This window comes from Paralichthys olivaceus, chromosome 12, assembly GCF_024713975.1.
Source record: "Paralichthys olivaceus isolate ysfri-2021 chromosome 12, ASM2471397v2, whole genome shotgun sequence".
NCBI classification, from domain to species: Eukaryota; Metazoa; Chordata; class Actinopteri; order Pleuronectiformes; family Paralichthyidae; genus Paralichthys; species Paralichthys olivaceus.
The window spans coordinates 17,570,387-17,590,613 of NC_091104.1; the positions used below are offsets into that span (position 1 = coordinate 17,570,387).

A 20,227-nucleotide genomic window follows, 5' to 3' on the forward strand; every position below is an offset into this window, starting at 1 on the left:
TTCTTGTGTCCTGAAGGAACCAATGAGTCTTTTCACAGGTAATGCATGAAAACGTCTTTATTCAAATCACAATGGGCCACATGCAAGAACATGTTCGTATTTTTATCCTAAATTTCTCCTACATTTGTTTGTACGAACATTTCACGTCAGATTCAAAGAACTCTTGTCTTCAGAAAAGTGCTTAAATGACGTGCGTAAACAAGATGATTGGCACCTGTGCGCATTAGAGTGAGCCAGGGGCTATTTCATCTTATTGTTGAGGGGACAATAAACATTTCTCAAGTGATCACACACACACACACACACACACGAAAATAGTAAATATAAATGTTTTTAAGGACACTGCAATGAAACCAAAGTTTTTTTTGACAAACTTTATTCACTAACTTAAAGTAACAAATTTACAGCACATCTTTTTCTCTGATTTCACACTGCATATTGCTCATTGTAGTCATACTTAGAAAAAGTATTTACAAACACACAGCAGTCTATAAACACAGAGGACAGATGTCATGTGCTTCCTTCAATCTATTTAGTGCAATTTCAAAGGCCTAAAACCAGGAGACTGTGCTTGAATAGAAGATTTAGGTTTGAAATATTTATGACCTAATCATTTCAGGTAAGGGTAGAAGATGATTTTAGGTTAAATCAAATGAGGACAAATGTCTCCTGTATGACTTTACAATAGAAAATCTGGTCTCATGCTGCAGTTTGAGTTTTGATGCTGTAAATGCAGCTTGTTTAATCACATAATGGCAACTTGTGATAATTTTCTCAGAAAAGAAAAGCAAAACACCATTTTGATGTTGGGATAAACAGGACATGAAAATCACATTTCCATCAATAACCATCCACTGTTGATAAATTATTATAAACATGTGCTTTCATAGCTAAAATTTAAATCCCTTAGATACTTCAAATAAATAGATACATAAAGCATTTAATCTCCCCTTGGGAAGTGAAAATATGCTGGATGAAATTACTTCATATTCTGGAGATGACTTTGATGCAAAAGCACATTTAGAAACGTCTATTAAACCTGATGGAGATCAGCTGCACTGTTAACGCACAAAGAGAGTGTGATGGGGAAACCCCTTATCAAGTAGCACAAAAGAAAAACAAACCAAACAATCTGAGGCAAGCATAAAACAAACTGTATGTGTGTGTAAGGCAGTGATTCAGATCATCTTCACACAGAACTTCATGTCCCGAGGAGCAATTTCCCTGTCGGAAGATTCAAGTACAATTAAATAACCTATTGGAAATCACAAGAAATTAGAGTAGCAATAGTTATGGCTCCAAACAACTCATATCAGTGGAATAGTGATGGTATGAACTTAATAATAAAGGCTGATACTGTGCGCTTCCTTCAGAGGCCTCTCTTAGTGCTGACCTCAGTAAACTCAAGTCTGCATGAGCGAAGGTCCGATCTTCTAAACCAGCAAATAAATACTTCATAAACAACATTACAAATCACAGGCAGTGTCCCAATTCACAGAGGTGCGACAAAAAGTCGAGGAGTGCAAGAGTCCCACAATGCAATGTGCATAAGAAATGAAGGAGCTGCTTACGACTGGTCGAGGTTAGTAACGTCGCTGCAGGACCGTCTCAGTAAACAATAAAGTGATCATCTTTGGGAAAAAAAACTTGTTGAGCAACCAAGTTAAAACACGACTACAGCTCCCATGAGCCTCTGCTTTTCATTTAGTTGAGCTACAGTTAGAGGATGCAGACACCAAATGTGATGAGGTGGTAACACATCTCTGTCCAGTTCAGTGGTAAACCCTTTTATACGTTAAATAAGGACAGATCCCAGTGTCGTGTTTCAGCTAAACAAGGAAAAAAAAAAACAAAGAAAAAGTATAATGAGAAGTGAAATCAACAAAAGCATAAATTAATCTTAAGACTTTGGCTCTATGTTAACTGAAACACACACTGTGGATCATTGTGTTTGTTTTTTAGTTAAAGTGAACGCAGTGTAATTGGGATACAGCTGGAGATTAACAGAAAAATACTTGATTCACATGTAAAATGACACTGCACTAGTTGGCCACTAGAGGGCCACATTACCCTGTGCGGCCCACTCGAGGAGGGCGATGGATGCTGATGATGTTTGTGCAGCAGTGGTGTCTGCGGTCACTTCTCTGTTAGTCTGGTGGTCATGACAGTCTGTGCAAACATGCAAACCAGTGATGGTGGTGGTTGTTGTTGTTGGCTCGTCTTCTGCTGCTACACGTTGCTGAGAGGTGAAGATTCAGACTCAGAATCTGCTTCAGAATCTCTGTTTAAAGAGCGAGAGAGCAGCCAAGAGTCACACACAAAGGATTTGTCTTGTGCAGACAGGGTGCGTGATACATGCAAACGGGAGAGTAGAGTAAAAAGAATTAAGTGTTCTTTATGAGTCCAGTAGTCTATGTATGCTCAATAGAAGAGATGCAACACCCGTAAACCGAACTAAAGCTGAATATCACAAATTATATTTAGTTTCAGTGAAGTGATAAAAATAAAATAAAAGCCACGGCTGCCGCTTAAAATGAGACGCTTGTCTAATTGAGGAGGTAAAGGGGCTTAGAGCTTCTAAAAAGGAAGAACACACTTGTATCATAACACTTCAAATAGAAAGCATCTCATCCTAAGCAGCGACTGACTTGTTCGCTTTCAGTTGTGTGGGTTTTGCTGTCGTGCTGTAACTTTTGCATTTGTGGATTTTGCATTTGTGTTTTGCATTGATGTTTGTGGGAGACATGTCGGCCCCAGTACAGGAGCCTGCAGTCCTGCAGCACAACATTTAGCAGTCTATCCTTGTTTAGTTATCCTGGATTAAGTATGAACTTGTGTGTTAGGTGCATGTATTTCACTCCTCACTCACAGGATTTTCTGCAGTAGTTTCTGGTTGCCTTGCCTCCTCTCCTCATCAATAGGGTAGGTCCTCAATATGAGAAGTCCCACAGCAATAAGACACACAGGCACGGGAGAGACCAGCACCTTCAGGGTTAAACTGACCGTCTCGGGTTGTGAGCAGCTACCGGTTATGTAGCCGGCAAATCTGTAAAAAAATGCAGAGAGAGAACTGATGAGCAGGAGTTCATCAAAGTGCTCTCTCATCTTTCTACCTGCCCACCCATATTTCTAGTAGTCAGGACCACCACCATTAGTCTGTCCCAGCACGCACTGCACGTCCCTGTCTCACCCTTCGATGGAACATTTAGCACCTTTTGAACCCCAAACTTTTGCCCCTTATTAAATATGTTTTATCTTGTGTCTATTTACATTTGAATATGTCCCTGTGCACCTTACGGAGTGTGTGCAGCTTGATTGAATTTAAGGGGACTGTTGGGTCTTGGTGGAGGTATGTGCTCTACTGAGTATCATTACAGAGGATATAATTAAGATTGGATCAATATACTTACTTCAAACTGAGGGTAGAGATACCCAGGGATAGCCCAGAGGCAAACTTAATGAAGAACACATAGAAGGAGTAGAAGAGGGCTTCATGACCATGAACATCTGGGTTCTTAACCTTGAAGTCATCAACTACATCAGGAAGCATCGACCTGAACAGACAAACGCAACATTTAAATAGAAACATATTTATTAGCACTACTATCTACTGATGATAGTGTATGATGATAATGTATAATTGGAAAATAGACTGTATATAAAGATGGAAGAAGCATCTCCACCTTCTGCCTCTATCCAGAAATGAAGCCAAAATATAATATGAACACTGCAATCTGGCACTAATGACATCATTTGGAACCAGTGCTTGACCAATTGTGTCAGTCTCAGCTGTCCATATATACTGCAGCCAGCCACCAGGTGCGATTGAGACACTTTGGCTTCACTTCTTGGGAGCAGTCATGTCATCCATCTTTCTATACAGTCTATGGTCAGGATCTAAGGAAGGGCTCAGTGAATGAACCGTTCTTACCAAGGTAGCAGGAAAGCAGCTGCTACACTCACACCTGCCCCCACTGACATCAGGTAAGACACGATCAGGTTGCTCGGGATGCAGACAATCAGGATCATGAAGGGCACTGCCCACTGTAGAAAGAAATAGAAAGGTGTGAGTCATTCCATAACAACTTGTTCTCTTTTGATAAAGATTGTATAAAAAAACAAGTATTTTCACTTACCGAGATACCAAAGTAAACTGCTGTCTTCTTCCCAAAACGGATCAAAAACCACTGCCACCCTGGGATGCTCAGAGTCCCTGCCACCTGGAGAAAAAATGTGACACTGAATTATTAGCATTGTTGCTCCATAAGTAATGTTACATGCAACCCGGCTGTGTCCTTATGTACGTTGATGGATGATTTAAAGCAGCACAAAGAAAAAGCCTTGGTATTAATTACAGCCTTGGTAGATTATTTGCATCTTATAGATAATGTTGCTTTTGGAACCAACCAGCCAGTAATGTGTCATACAAACATTTTTTAGCTGTAAAATTACATTATTCTATAAAACCAATTAAAACTCTACCTGAGCTTCATTAAGGATTGTGGGAAATGTAGGAATGTGAAAGAATTAACTGTCCACTGGTCAAGGGACAAGGCCACAATATGTTTTGTGGGAGTCCTGATTTAACTCTGATAGGTGGCAGAGAAACTTGACCTCTTTACTCTGTGAATAATCCCCCTAATCCAGCCTCGTTGGAGCTCATGTGAGGAGAAAGGGCTCAGTTTCAAGTCCAGGTGAAGTTGAGGGTGGGTTATGGCCCACCTCACTCTCCCCTTACTAAGTCCCATTGACGTTTTTTCCCCTACTGGACTTTGTATGCCCTCTAGTTTGAACTCCACTCCTGCAACATGGTTTTAAACAGACCCCAATCCGGCTAAATGTCAGGCAATCAAACTGTCAAACTATCAAACAGGGAAGTTAAGACCAACGCAACAAAACTATGTCTCAACGGGAAACCATACGTCCCTTTTTGGCATCGACATGCCTAACACATCAAGCAGAACTGAAAAGTCCCTTAGTCAGTAAATTATTATTGCGATACAATTTTAAAAAAAAGTAAAATAAAAGTCCAACGTAATATTTTTAAAACTGTAAACCACAATCTTTACTCAGGAGCAAAGGTTTGTCTTTAAACTTAGCCGTGAAAAAAACTATAACTGACCATTTATCTCTTATAATTAACATTAATCAAACAAAAAGTCAATCAACAGACCTATCGACAATCCAACTTAGATATTGTGTCATATTGTTTAAGTACTCTTCACTTCTAAGGATTTTGGGAAATGTAGGAATCTGAAAGAATGAAGTGCCCACTGGAGGAGATGGAGAAAAAGGGACAAGGCCACAATATGTTTTGTTGGAGTCCTGACTTAACCCTGACAGAGACCTTTGACCCTTTTGCCCACACTTGGTCAACCAGTTTGAAATGGTCACACAAGAACAAGATTGTCCCTGAAAACTTTGCAGCATCAACGGAGGAAATATTTCCATCCTGCCCCCTCCACTCTCACCGCTCCAAATATGAAACATGGTGCCAGAAATGTTTCCACTCCTAATCAGTGGCAGAGAGACCAGAGCAGAAAGCAGCAGCAGAAGGATGGAACTCACGACCCAAAAGGTTGCAGTTCCCATGGAGGCATCTCAACAAAAGCTCCGCTGTGTGCCCGTCTCTCCCCTGGGAGAGAGGTTCCCAGGGGCCCGAACAACACCTCCTCTCACCCTGAAAATCTGCCTATTCAGCCGCCGTGCCATGGGTCTCCACATGCGAGGAGCAGCCTCAGAGTAAAGGCTGAAAACCCCACGAGCACTGGGAGCTTGATTTGTGCACCAAGGACTGTCAGACAGGGTTTTCTGCTGCAGATTGTCATCCTCCACATCTCTCATACTGATTAAAACTTTTTACAAGGAGGCAGAAAGTGGAGGAACTGAAACACTCACCATGATGACCAGCAGAATATTCTGGAAATCTTTTCTGTGTCCAAGGGCGTAGGTGAGAAAAAGGGCAAAGTTTCCTTCCAGCAGCTGAGAAATGAAGAAGCATCATATTTTAATAAACCACAGCAAAAGTTAAAGGGATAGTTCAACATTTTGAAATATATCCTTGTTTGGTTTTCTGCTTGACTATCAGTTTCCCTGATTCTTCACACACAGCTTCCTATTTAATCCACAGACATGAGTGGAATGAACATACTCAGCTAACTGCAGAAGAAATATGCAAATAAAACATTTCCCGAAATGTTGAATTATTCCTTGACATTCAATAATAATCTCCAAATCCAATAAGAGCCAGATAATGAAACACAACATTACCATGAAGGCCAGAGAGGTGAAGAGGAAGCCGATGACCAGTTTGACGTACGGTCCGTGGCTCATCACCATCCACAGGCCCTGGCGGAAGGTCAGGTTTGATTTTTTAAAACCGCTCTCTAGAACACAACAAAGGGGAGAAGATAAGCCAACTGAAAATCCAAAATGTAATGCGCAGTAACTCCAGTGTGATGAAAGATAATCTTCTGGTATTTTCTTGAACAGTCAGAATGTTGGCTTGAGTTTCAAATCCAGACCATGCAATTTGAGGTGTCAAGGAAATGTAAACCTAAATTGTCCTGCACACATTTTTAAACATAACAGAATTTTTGTGAGGGTTTTCCCACTAAGATATGATTCAGTGCAAGTCTAATTGACTAACTGGTGTTCAAATCCAAGTTGTACAGTCATGTTTTTCTTTTTGCAGAAGCTGAAGATCTGAGTCAACACCTCTTTTGTAAATACTGTATTTCACACTGTCATCAAACACATAACTTATTTTCTAGTAGATTCATACCTTTTTTCTCCTTCACACCCAGAAACAAGATGACAGCACAGAGGACATATATGATGGAGACGACTCCTGAAGCCACCAAGTAAGATTGTTTCTGAGGACAGAAAAGACAACGTTAGCTTGGATTAACACTCACTGGAACAAATAGCTGATAATATTATCTTTTATCTGATGTCATGCAGAGGAATCACACCGTGTTATCCAGTAAAACAGTAGACAGGTTGTTTTTGGCAGCGGACAGGTTGGATGAGTTTCTGCCATCAGTGACGTTGAGCTCAGTGGGACAATCTGAGGCACCGCCCACGATCTGCCCCTGGATCGCGGTGCCCAGTACTGTACCCAGCACCTCCACCATCATACCTGAGGGCAACACAGGGACGTAGCATCAGAGCATGAATGGCAACATATATGTGAAACTCATGTGGATCGCACAGGAAGTCCGACGTACGATAGGCAGTGGCAGAATCCCTCTCTTTCTGGTTGCTGCTGATGAACATGGTGAGGGCTGAATATGGCACATGGAAGCACTGTGGACATACAAACAGTTAGATATATGGGCAGCAGAAGTGAGGAACAAAGCAATGTGCGGTGTCAACATGGAGTACTGACCGTCTGCATTGACTGGAAGAGGCAGTAAAAGATCAGGTACCAGATGACCTTCCCCTGCTCAAATGGAGGCACGTACCAGATCAGGAAGTACGTCAACACTGCAAACGGTGTAGAGAAAACGATCCTGAGAAGAAAGAGGTAATTGTTTAGGGGACAAAACCCAGTACATTTTTCTGTACACTTTTAATTTTTTCTTACATGCATTTGCTTCTTTTCTTTACTACTTTGTGAATAATCCCCCTAATCCAGCCACATTGGAGCTCATGTGTAGAGAAAGGGTTCAGTTTGTACTGAGGGGTGAGCTGACCCAACACCAAAATTGTTCTGACCCACCTCACTCTCCTCCCTACTCAGTTCCAGTGGCGTTTTCGCCCCCCTCCTTGTATGCCCCTTAGGGTCATTTAGACAAGCTGGTGCCACTTCTGCAACATGCTTTTAAACAGACCACAGTCGGGCTATATGTCAAGTGATCAAACTGTTAGGAATTATGAATGGCTGCAAGGAAGTTAAGACCAACACAACAAAAATATCTTTATTAACGGGAAACCACACATCCCTTTTTGGCAGCGATGCACCCTAACACGTCACGCAGAAATGAAACAGTCAGTCCCTAAGTCTGACTAGAAAATGTGGCGAATAAAAAGGAAAGCCCCTCATGATTTCCTCGAATGTCTGAGCTAGTTAGATTAACAAGAGCTAATTTAATGTGGAAATACAGGTCAACTGGCTGCTGCTTCCTACACTGATACGGCTGCCTGAACACAGGCCTCTGTATTCAGGTCATTTAAGCACAGGAAACGACCTTGATGTACATCCACTAAACACACGCTCACAAACGATGCTCAATAAACAGTTACTATCTTAATGAAGGATGTACTTTTAGCACACACAGATACAATTATAACTGTTCTCATGTATCGTTTCATTTGAGAACGCTACATAAGCCACATGCTTTTCCTGAACAAGCCCCTTCCCAAACAGGCAAGGAAACCACACACACACACACACACACACACACACACACACACACACACACACACACACACACACACACACACACACACACACACACACACACACACACACACACACACACACACACACACAGAGAGAGAGAGAGAGAGAGAGAGAGAGAGAGAGAGAGAGAGAGAGAGAGAGAGAGAGAGAGAGAGAGAGAGAGAGAGAGAGATGGACACACCCCTCATTCATTTGAGGCTCATGGTGTGTTGTGGGCTGGACCAATCGCAGCACAAGCCCTGGTAAATCCCTCTCCCCCGACCCGGAATGTGTGCTCACATGCACAGCTGGCAATTCTGACTCAAGCACCCAGTGCTCCAGATACCATTGTGACACCATGTGAGAAAAAAAATGTAGTATGTGAAAAAATGTGGGCATTGAACCAGACAATCTCATGACACTGTCTCCGCCACGTTTTTATGCCTCCAGTCCCTTTCTTCATTTGTGTCAACTAAACTGCAGCAGTTTTCCTTGTCAAGGTCATCCTTCTTGACAAACACACCTCCACAGTGAGCTCAGCTGTAATAAATATGTTTGCCGAAGCTGTAAAGCAGCAGATTTTAACTTTATAACCTGCATTTTCCATCATGTTGGGCCTTTTAATCCTTAAAGTTTAAATCCATTTTATATCAAGCCTGCTCAAGGAGCTGAGGCCAGCCCTCACAGGCATATGGCAAGAGGACAAGACACCCTTCACAAGTTGTGAGCTATATCACAAGGTCAGCATGTGTGCAGTAGACCCGGTAGTATTTTTTACCACTAGTAGTGATAAAGAGAAACATTTTAATGAGTGTGTCTCTGTTTTTAACCTCCAGACATTTTTTCGATACCAAGCACGTATAAGTCAAGCACAATATGCAAGCTTTATGAGCATGCAGGTGACGTGTGGATAAATTAGATAACTTGGCAAGACAATGATTTAATGATTTATGTGGGATTTGTGGCTTGACACATTGTCTGGACTCAAAGATTCAACTCTGATGAGTAGCACTGAATGTTTTCTCAGCTAACGAGAAATCACCACTGGGCACCTTTAAAAGGTGCTGAAATTTTCTCTGCTGCCAAACATGTTTTCTGGTGGTTGGCCAGGAGCTTCAGCCATTGTAGCATTAACATGACAAGAGGTTATTATATGTGCTCTGAGCAGTAAGACTTCTTCACTAGCAGCCTGGATGCTACAATGACTTGCTATTGGGTTAGTTTTTCTTGTGCCAATATAGCTGCGCATCAAGAAGCACATCAGAAAGCGTATTCCTAATATGCTCTATGCTATATGCTGTAATATGCTTCATGAGGACTGGTGATAGCCACATTATATACACTGTTTTATACAGACTTCATTCTTCCACTTCTTCTTTCTCGGTAACCACTTCAACCCTGTTGCCATGGTTACTGCTACCGTGAGCTGCTTTTTGTCAGTACTGTTGTCTCACACTCTTGCCCCAACTCAACACGCCACTTTCACATATTTCATAATTTCCCTATCCTTTAATGTCCTCTTTGCTTTTGGCACATGTCCTGAAACACACATGCTACTGTGAGATTCGGACACTCACCAGGGCATCATGCGGCCGATGCTGGTCCATTTACTCCGGCTCACGAGAAAACCCACTGTTGGGTCTGTGACGGCATCCCAGGCCCGGCCCACAAACAGGATGATGGAGGCATAGAAGGGATCCAGCTGCAGGGAGGAAGTAGAGAAGGAGTGAAGCGTGAAACTAAAACAAAGAGAACGCCACATTCTTCCTCATGTGAACGGATCCAAAGAGCCATAACACCAACAGGCCTATGGAGACATTTTGAGGCTGTGTAACTGATTAGAATAGGGCAGCCTGTGTATGAACAAAGTAGCATCAAAGTCACTGTAATGATCTCATCCCTTGAGCTGAACAGTCTTTATTTAAGTTCCTATTGTGTACAGTGGAAAAGTCAAATGTTCAAATTGAGCGACAAAGCAAACCAGCAGGGGTGGATATTAATGCGCTTGACCGATCACTGCAGGATGGAAACTGTTAAACTGATCCGAGGCTGAGAAGAGCAAACACGAGATATGCCCTTACATCGAAAGTGTGTTTAGCTCCTGGAACTATGCAAAGTTAAGGGAGTTTCCAACTTTTATGCAGAGTTAGCAAGAGAGCTAACAAACGCCCAAACATTAAATTTTTTTTGTAAGTATTCCTACATCTTTTATTCCTTATCCCTTATTCCCACAACAACAAAAGTAATCTTTGTCTAAAACAATTAAGTGTTAATGATACAAAATTGTGTTTTTCTCGTTCAACAAATAAGGCCTAAATTTGTGATATGACGTGTGATAGTGTGTGTAACTCTTGTCATTTACCTGAGCAACATCCAGCAGGTATATCTGGAGGAAGAAGCCCAGAATGCTGCCTGTGATCTGGTATGGAGCCCCACCGATGGCGTAGCATAGTTTGCTGCACACGGAGAGACGATTCCTCTGTGCCTTTGGCTGGAAGAGGAGAAGAGGGGAGGGCAGAGGAGATATGTGATCCAGATATATTTAATTTATCATATTCTCAAAGGAGCTGTAATTTATAGTGTGGTGATGGGGCAGTGGTGAGGTGTATACCCTCACCCAACCCTTAGGCCACAAAACTAATGCTGTGTTGAACAACCGGTGACTGTGAGGGACTAAGATTGGCTCATTCATGTCGCCCCACTGCTCAGGATGTCAGATTAGAGACAGATTAGTGTAACTATGCGGTGTTGGTTGATACACAGCAGAGAGTGGTGTGAAACTATGAGGTTACTGTAGTTCACACTCTCTTACACTGATCATGAGGACTCCAGCACAGCCAATGGCTCTGGCGATGGGATGTTGGAGGTAGTGTGGTTTCATGCTGAGTAGTCAACAGTCAGCAGCCACAGCCAATCACCTGTAGTGGTCGGATGATGTCAGCGAGAGGGTTTTTACAGACTCTTAATTCACATCCACCACACAGACACAAAAGCAGCATCACCTCATGTCGGGAGCGAACTGCTGCCTCCTCCGAACAAACAGGAGTGAGTGATGTTACTCCTCTACCAAGAACAGCACAACTACCACAAGCTGCTGATAATGAAGGAATGCAGCCCGTAGCTTTGAGGATGAATAACTTGTCTAAGTAAAAGAAAATATAATGTAATGAGAGATATTTAGGGCTGCAACTTATCTATAATTTCACTATCAAGCTCTCGGCTTATTAAATACAAGGAGACTGTTAAATATGCCCATTATAGTTAAATATCTTGTTTTGTCCAACCATCAGTTCTAAGCTTAACATATTCAATTTACCAATTTGGGAATAATCTCGGAGCCACTAAACATAAACAGTGAGTTGAATTAAGATTTATAGACTGGTTTAATAGGCATGTTAATCTGTAATACCCCCAACATGTTGAAATTGCATGTTGAACACCCCTCACCTCACCCTCTCCTTCCAAACATGAAAAAGAAACTGTGGTAGCCTTTAATTGTCATAAAAACTCAAAAGGGGTTTAGTTTGTCCAGTCTCGACTAATGTAGAAAAACATGGCGGCCTCCGTAGAGAGGGTCCCCTTGATGTAAATATAAAGTATTAGAATATAAAGGGCCTCTCTCTGGGGTAAAGAAAACTACAATTCATACGATTTAGATGAAAACATCATGAGGATTATTCTACATTACATTTCTGCCAATAGTTCCCTTTCACCTAAATCTTAGACACTGGACCTTTAAGTCGATTTAATTTAACTGTGTCTAATTTGTCCAAACGGCTCGTGCATCATGAATCATGTCGCTCTGAAGCAGCAGCACAACGTCACGCTTCTGCAGCACATCTGTGAAACACCGCTGGATTGAACGTAGTTTGACGGTGTCGGTTTAAATTGAATTAGGACGAGGTCTCTTCAGAAGCCGGTAGCTAGAGCTCAAGCTTGAATCAGCGGTCCCGAAACGGACTGCCAGAGGGAGAGGTGGAAATTCAAATGCCGAGGACGAAGTCAGGGGAGTGTTCGACAAGCCGAAAGTGACACATTTATCCAACGTCCGGTTTATATAGGCGCGTGTTAAGCACATGGATAAAATACGCGACACAAAAACCTCGCTTGATTTCTATCACATCATAATAAAAAGGACTATGTGCGTATATTGAATATCTCTTGGCACTTACCTTTGTAGTCTTGATTTCTGCATTCATAGGTTTGACTGTTAATAAACTCGCTGCGTACTGCTCCGCGCCCTCGCCTCGTGCCATCGTGGTTCCAAGATGATGAAGAAATGTCTTTATATATATCTTGATTTGTGTCTTTGATGTCTTTCAAGCTCAAACAGCCGCTTCACAGTAACATGCTGTGTCTTCTGCGGTCTCTGTATGACTGCGTGTCTCTGACGAGACACTGACTCGTGTCCAGGATCATTAGATTCTACTACGCCGCCGCGTCACGCTATGACGTGACGATCGCATGTTCCGTGTCCTCAGTGGCAGCATTTTTTTCCTGTCACGTGGGGGGCGGCACGAGCACTTAGAAAAATCATCTACCACAAACAATCAACACTGCACCACACATGTAGAAGACTACCATGCACAACAATTTAATATTTAATCATCATCACCCAAAATATTAACATTAGTCAAACGGACCATAAAGGGCTGGAGATAAACCACTTCATTTTTAAAAAAATCTATCGTTTCAGGAACCCTGGGTGAGAGCCTTCTCATTATTCTTATTTGCTTTAAAGGCCACTCATGTGGAGACAGATAGCTGCTCTATTCTTGGACTTGGCCTCTATCCTTGGACAGTTAATAAGTCCAAACTGGGAGCTTCTCTGAAAGCAGACACCACCTGTTTGCTTTCTCTTTCACTTCTGCTATCAAAATAATCATGACAGTTTACAGTAAAGCAGTTTTCTTTCCCTCTCAATACCAGATGTAAATTAGTGAATGTTAGTTGAGCAGGTTCATTAGGAATCTAGTCTTAAAGCTGAACAATGCTGTAATACTTCTGCTTTGAAAAGCGCTGTGTGTGTGACTTGTGTTTTATAAAATGACCTTGCCTTACCTTATCTTTTTGTTGAACCAACCTATTCTTGCTCATCTTCTGTGTCTGCTTTCATAAACATTGTCACAATACCTCACTGTCCTTGTCAGTAAAATGTGTTAATGGACCATTTTGATACTACCAGTGTTATTCAGCTTATCAAGTATTTGCGTCACTATCTCATCTGCTTAAGGTCTACTTTCTAAATATTATTCATTGTTCTTCTAATTTCCAAATCTATCAAGCCCTCGTCACAATTTGCGCACACAAACACATCACCAAAAAGGAAGAAGGAAAAGCCGTCATCTTTGCCTTCTGTTTGATATTTTATTATTATTATATGATTTCCACCTATATCACATGTTGAGGTTTACCTTCAGGTTTACGTTCAGCCTCATAACAATGGACTGCAAAAGACGTGTCTATGCGGTACTGAGGTGGTTCTGACTAATTCAGATATTAAAAAAATATTTCAGTTCAACAGCATCTTTTTTGTTTTAGTTTTTTGAGGATTTGATTCAATGTCACAGGGAGTTTTATGTTTTTTTAAAGTAAAATCTCGAGGTTGTTGAAAATATAATTACATTAACAGAATCATTTTATTCGATTATTAAGATTTCTATTTAATGTTGACTTAACATATAAAGGTAATGTCAAGCTCAAAAGGGACAAATCATTGTGTCAACTGAACAAAAAGTTTTCAGTTTCATTTCAGAACATTTGTGTAGACTTTATTGTATGTATGCAGTTTCCAGTGTATTCAACTGGAGTGATCAAGGAAATAAAAATATCTTTCTGCATTTATTTCAGTGTGGCTAATAAAAGTGAATAGATCTGCTTAAGTCACTCTATGTTTTCTCCCTCACTGTACACCAATTCAGCCACAGTGAAACAAAGTCCACATGGTAGTGAGGTTTTGAATTTAGCTGGTCTTATGACATAATAACCTCAAACATCTTAATCCTGCAGATTTGTTCCCAGCAAAGGTGGGAGCAGCCACTTCTAACTACACCACTTTATGTAAATGAGTAACCACGAGAGCGTAGGATGGCTACACGTGTATATTGTATATGTGTTTAAATCTTAGGCGTAGCATGGTGGTGCACTGGTTAGCACTGCCTTGGTTCAGAGTTTGCATGTCCCCCCCTTATGTGCAGGGATTTCCCCATCCCATGGTACGACATCCAGTTTAGGTTACTTCAAATTGCCTATGCATGTAGCAATCCAAATTTCGTTGAATCACGTTCAATGACAATAAAAGCAATCTGAATCTGAATGGTGTGAATGGTTTGTGTGTGTCAGCCATAGGTGTGTCAGGTCTACGGTGCTTATCACCTAATGTCAGCTAAGAATGGTTCCAGCCCCCCCAGACGCCCAAAGGATATGATGTCTAGGTAATGGATGGATTAATAAAACAGGGTAATTGGCACACAAGTAGAGGACAACAGAAAATTCTTGATTCACACATGAGATGACACTGGTTGGCCACTAGAGGGCCACATGACCCTTAGTGGCCCACTGGAGGGAGACGATGAATGCTGATGATGTTTGGGCAGCAGTGGTGTCTGTGGTCACTTCTCTGTCCACATAGCTGGTGGTCATATCCGTTGACAGTCTGTGCAAACATTTGAAACAGCGGTGGTGGTGGTGGTAGTTGGCTCGTCCTCTGCTGCTACATGTTTCTCACAAGTGCTGAAGATTTCAACTCAGAGTCCACTTCAGAATCTCTGTTATAAGAGCAAGAGAGAAGCCAAGAGTCACACAAAACATTTGGCTTCTGCAGACAGAGTGCATGACACATGCAAAAGACATGGCAAAGCTTATTTAAGGATTTCAATTGAATGAGTGAATTGCCTGATTGGAATGGACTGTTCTATTTGCTTGTGGAAATGCTCCGAAGTCTAATTCTGAATTATTCCTTGTCATTAGTGAGTCCTCTCCAAACAGTTCTACAATATACTGTAATTGTTCGCGTTCTGGATGTTGTGTGCAAAGCCTTTTAAAAACACTTCATAGTGAAGTAAGAAAACTTTGTGTTAACCCTACCTGGTTTATCTGCAGTAAAGATTTGTGATTTTCATAACATTTTGGTTGATTTACTGAACTGGTGTTATTTTTTCATACATTACATGTGATTATTTCTGAGATCTGTTAAGCAGTCAACAAAAACTTTAGACCCGGGTTCACAACTTTTCAAAATAAAACGTAAACAAATGTAATTAAACAAATATAATATCTCTGTCAGTCCAATATAGTGAAAAAGCCTATCTTCGAGCCATACCATAAAGCAAATAAATCTGCAGTTTTTGAATTTATTTTTAGTTATTTTTATATATTACTTGACAAATGTCCCCTAGTGAGAAATTGATATTGAAACAGCTTGAAGGATGTAATATATGATTTATTTTATAAGGTTGTGAGCATCCTTAAGTGAACCTGGGAAAAGGAACTTTCTGTCACAATTGACAATGAAAACTGGGAAGATATTTTGAGGGATACCAAATCAATTTTAGTTTTTAAACGCATTAAACCAATGCAATTTAGGATTATACATAGATTGCACATTTCTCCCAACAAAGACATTATATTAATCCAGGTCTTTCACCCATTTGCCTTAAATGCAAAACGGACACTGGTACAGTAACTCACTGTCTTTGGTAATGCTGTAGACACGGGTATTGGCCTGATGTTCTATCTGAAATTGAACAAATACTGGGTTTAGAGCTGGAGATAGACCCAGTATCTCTTATCAGCCTCCCAAGTAGATCGGTAACATAAAAAGCAACAAGGTATTATATTGCATCCATACCTATGCTGCAAGGAAGAACATTTTACTACAATGTATTAATGAAAAGGCCTGGTGTACAGTGCTTCTGGACTTGGTGCTTTTAGAGTGCCTTACATGCATATTGAATATGAAAACAGACCAATTCTACAAAATCTAGGAAGCCTTTTTGAATTATGAAGATCCCATGGTCTATGCAAACATGTTGCAGGGTTTTTCTTGAATTTATTTACTTATTTTTTTCCTCCTTATCATACCAACTTCTGACACTGTATGTGTACATCTGAGGCACTGTTCGGTGACCTGCTCCCTATGTAAATATAAAGTGTTTAAATATAAGAAAGAAAACAACAATTTTTACAATGTAGATGTTCTTTTATATTCAATTGCTGCCAATAGATCCCTTTCACCTAAATCTTACACACTGCATCTTTAATTCTTTTCTATTGTATCCTTTTTTACGTAACCTATAATGTATCCAGATTTTATTTGTTACAAATGTAAAAATTCACATATGGAATAAAAAAAACTGTCCTGCACATGCATCTGTACAAAGTTTCGCAAGTCTGATAAAGGTCTCATTCTGAACACATCTATCTGATAATATTAAGTTGCAGTGCCATCCAGTGGCAACAGGATATTACTGCTCACTGCAGGTTGACAATATCCACCTCAAATTTTAAAAAGCTTTAATACCTTGATAATTCTGGTGAATATATCTTTTTTTTGCCAATATAATGATCAGGGAGCTTGACAGGGGGCAGACAACCTTGACAGGTAGCACACCAATGGCTTAGCATAGTTTGCTGCACAGGGACAAACCATTCCTCTGGTCCTATGGTGAGAGGAGGAGAAGAGGAGATATGTTATTTAGTAAGTTTAGTTTAGACTTCTAACTTCATATTAGGAGCTGTGCATTTTGATGTGCGTTACTATTATTATCTGCATCTTTATTCTGTACTCTGGAGTTTATACTCTCAGCCGACCCTCACTGGTTGCCTCCACAAAGGAGGTTATGTTTTGTTTACCTTTTTGTTTGTTTATCAGCAGAATTACCCAAAAACTACTGAATGGACTACCATGAAAATGTGTGGAAGGATGGGACATGGTGTAATTATCAAACCCTCATGTCAAGAAAATGTATTTGAGGCTTATTTTACTCTTTATTCCTAAACTTTATTATCCATAATGATAAACACAACAAATACAACCAAAAAGTTGAATAAAGAGAAAACACATACTTTTAAATGCACATCTTTTTGTTTAACATGTAACAGTTTTCGTAATGACAAACTCAAATGCAGAAAAATGTCTGTGAAAGGTTATTTTTCAACTGATAATATTGACCAACTAATTAATGGTTTTGGCTCTAGAATTTATAGATGGTTATATACAGATGTGTCTAAGGAAGATTGGGTCAATTGGATTCCAGAGAGGCCTGATACATGCGATCAGTGCAGTGCAAGGCGGATAAAACAATGGGAGGGAGGTGTGACACTGTGATACAGCCCAGCCCCTGTGTGGAAGTGTGACATGTAGAATGTATGATTGTTTGGAAAGGTAAACAGACAGTAACTGACCCAAAAGCTAATATTCAGGTATTCAAATGTTTAGGATGTGCACCTACACACTTCTGACTTTAAACTGTGTTTTGAAGCCGAGGACGACGTACTCCCCTGGGTCTTTAGTTAACTCAAGCAATGGAGAAGGAAAACACAAGGGGGAACAAACATTGGATAACTGCTACACCCCAATCAGAGACTGTTATAAACCCTTCCCCAAACCCTTCCCCAGCGGTTCACTGCTCCATCCTGCTCCTGTCCGCATATACACAGAAACTTAGACAGGAAAAATCCGCTTCCAGGATCATCCACAAATGGAACAAAGAGGCTGATGAGACTCTGCAGGACTGCTTTGAGACAAGTCACTGGGGGATGTTTGAGGATGCAGCTGGTGGAAATATCAGCAAATACAGAGACTCTGTCATGGGTTAAATAAGTAAGTGCATTGACGATGTTTTTTCAAAAACTACTGTCCACTTTCCCCAAACAGAAGCCCCGGGTCAGTCGGAAAATCTGTGCTAAACTCAAAGCACCACCGGGCCGGATGGCCATCGCACTGACATCATTCATCATGAAGTCTTTAGAGCGACTAGTCAAAACCCACATCTGCTCCACCTTTCCCGACACCAGTTTGAAAAAGGACCATAAAGGACCACAGCCATCCAGTACGCAGATTGTTCACCCTGTTACCATCTGGCAGAAGGTATAAGAGCAGGGCTGCATGCACCAGCAGACTTAAGAACAGTTTCCACCATCAGGCCATCAGGTTCCTGAACTTGTGCTAAACTAACTAACTAACTAACTAACTTACAATCCTCTGCACATGTTGATACCTTTGCCGTCTTGATTTCTGTATTTTTAGATTTGACTAATGCTAACATTCCCATGTGCTGCTCAGACCCACTCGTGCCATTGTGATTCCAAAACGAGGAACTAATACATTTTCTTTTAACAGTATATTTTTCAGGTTCAGACAAAAAAAAGAAAAAGTATGCTGTGTTGGTCAGTGCTCTGTAGGTCTGTAAGGTCTGACCTTATCTAGAGCAACATACACCACACCTACCTGTAAGTGAAACAATGGGTCTTGTTTTAGTGCCTTCTGGACCACAAGACAAGACCTGTTCTAACACTGAATTGAATAAACACCCCCGGGCATTGTTTACATGTCCCAGTAAGCAATGTTCAACTGTCAGAGAGGGGGAGGAGTCCCAGTGGGCCCGTCACTCTGTGGGCCACTCTCCTTTTTTTGCTTCATGCAGCAGCCCACTGGTGCAGCCCACTTTGATAATGCACCAGCCCACAACCTGTACTGTGACACAGCTTTTCACATTCAGTGCTGATGTCATTCTAAAGGGAAACTGAATTGTTGAGCCATTTACAATCAATTCATTGCTGCATGGACAGAGCAAAATGGACAAAAAGAAGAGTGTCCATCCTCTCATGGAAAAGCTTATAAAGTCAGTTGGAACAAAAAAGATCAACAAAAACCTAATAAAAAGAGATTTTAATAGTTAAATAGGTTAAGCTCAGGACTATCATTCCAGAGATGTAAAACTTAATACTGATTTTGAACATTAAACGTGTTTAAAATCTTTCTGCTTTATCCAGGGGAGACTACTACAATCTCCCTTCATTTGGTTTCTCTTTTGTTTATAGTTGTGAGGACACTCATTGGCTTAATGCATTCCCTAGCCCCTAACCCTAACCTAAACCTAATTCTAACCTTAACCCTAAAACCAAGTCTTTAACCCTCAAATGACCTTTGAATTTGTGAGGACAAGCCAAAACATCCTCTCAATGTCAAGATGTCCTCACAATGATGGTATTGAACCAAAATTGGCCCCATAACTTCAGATAGGCCCACACAAACACACAATGTACAAGTATCATCAACTGTTCTTAATATCATTACCTTAGTAGTTACAGTGAGTAGTTGGTTATAACTTCCATTATGCTGTCATCTAGTGGACATCACTGTAACATCACAACATACTATTAAAAAAAAGAAAATCTGTGAGACTCCTAATCTGTAATTGTGCCACTATTCTTCTGTCAAAGTAAGTTGAAATCGTTTTGACATCATTTCTGCTGCTCCAGAACAAATCATGTCCCAGCTGATGTGGATCCCACCTCCTGAAAGACCCATTTTCCCCAGACTGGTTTTGGGAATCAGGTAATTCCACATATATCAGTAATAATAATAAAACCCATTTACTAAAAGATACTTTTGAAAGTTGATGAGGATGTTGCTGATGATATTTGTTCACCGTTCCCTTATTTATTATGAATTTAAATTGAATCGATCATTTTACTCTGTTTTACTTAAGTCCCACACTTTTACTTAATGTAATTTAATTAAATTTATTGAATTAATGTATCTGTCTATTTATACAACCTGGACTGTTTTATATCTTTTTATTCTGTTAAATTTTTTTCATTAAATGATTTACTTTA

At 40.6% G+C, this 20,227-nt stretch overlaps 1 protein-coding gene across 2 annotated transcripts; it reads right to left on the minus strand.

The window, feature by feature from the left end:
• Positions 1-29: 29 nt before the first annotated feature.
• On the minus strand, positions 30-12,836 carry LOC109628072 (sodium-dependent lysophosphatidylcholine symporter 1-B-like). Of its 2 annotated transcripts, XM_069536337.1 has the most exons (15): positions 12,559-12,697; positions 11,199-11,304; positions 10,749-10,877; positions 9,964-10,088; positions 7,391-7,514; positions 7,230-7,308; positions 6,975-7,141; positions 6,785-6,875; positions 6,271-6,386; positions 5,899-5,982; positions 4,137-4,220; positions 3,932-4,044; positions 3,411-3,554; positions 2,870-3,046; positions 30-2,281 (listed from the first exon to the last, which is right to left on the minus strand). In XM_069536337.1, exons 2-15 carry the CDS (start codon positions 11,265-11,267, stop codon positions 2,230-2,232), a joined length of 1,554 nt encoding a protein of 517 aa, XP_069392438.1. In that variant the 5' UTR covers positions 11,268-11,304; positions 12,559-12,697; the 3' UTR covers positions 30-2,229. The 2 variants fall into 2 exon arrangements, with proteins under 2 accessions (XP_069392438.1, XP_019940520.2); XM_020084961.2 differs by lacking the exon at positions 11,199-11,304 and having other exon boundaries at positions 12,559-12,836.
• Positions 12,837-20,227: the final 7,391 nt, after the last annotated feature.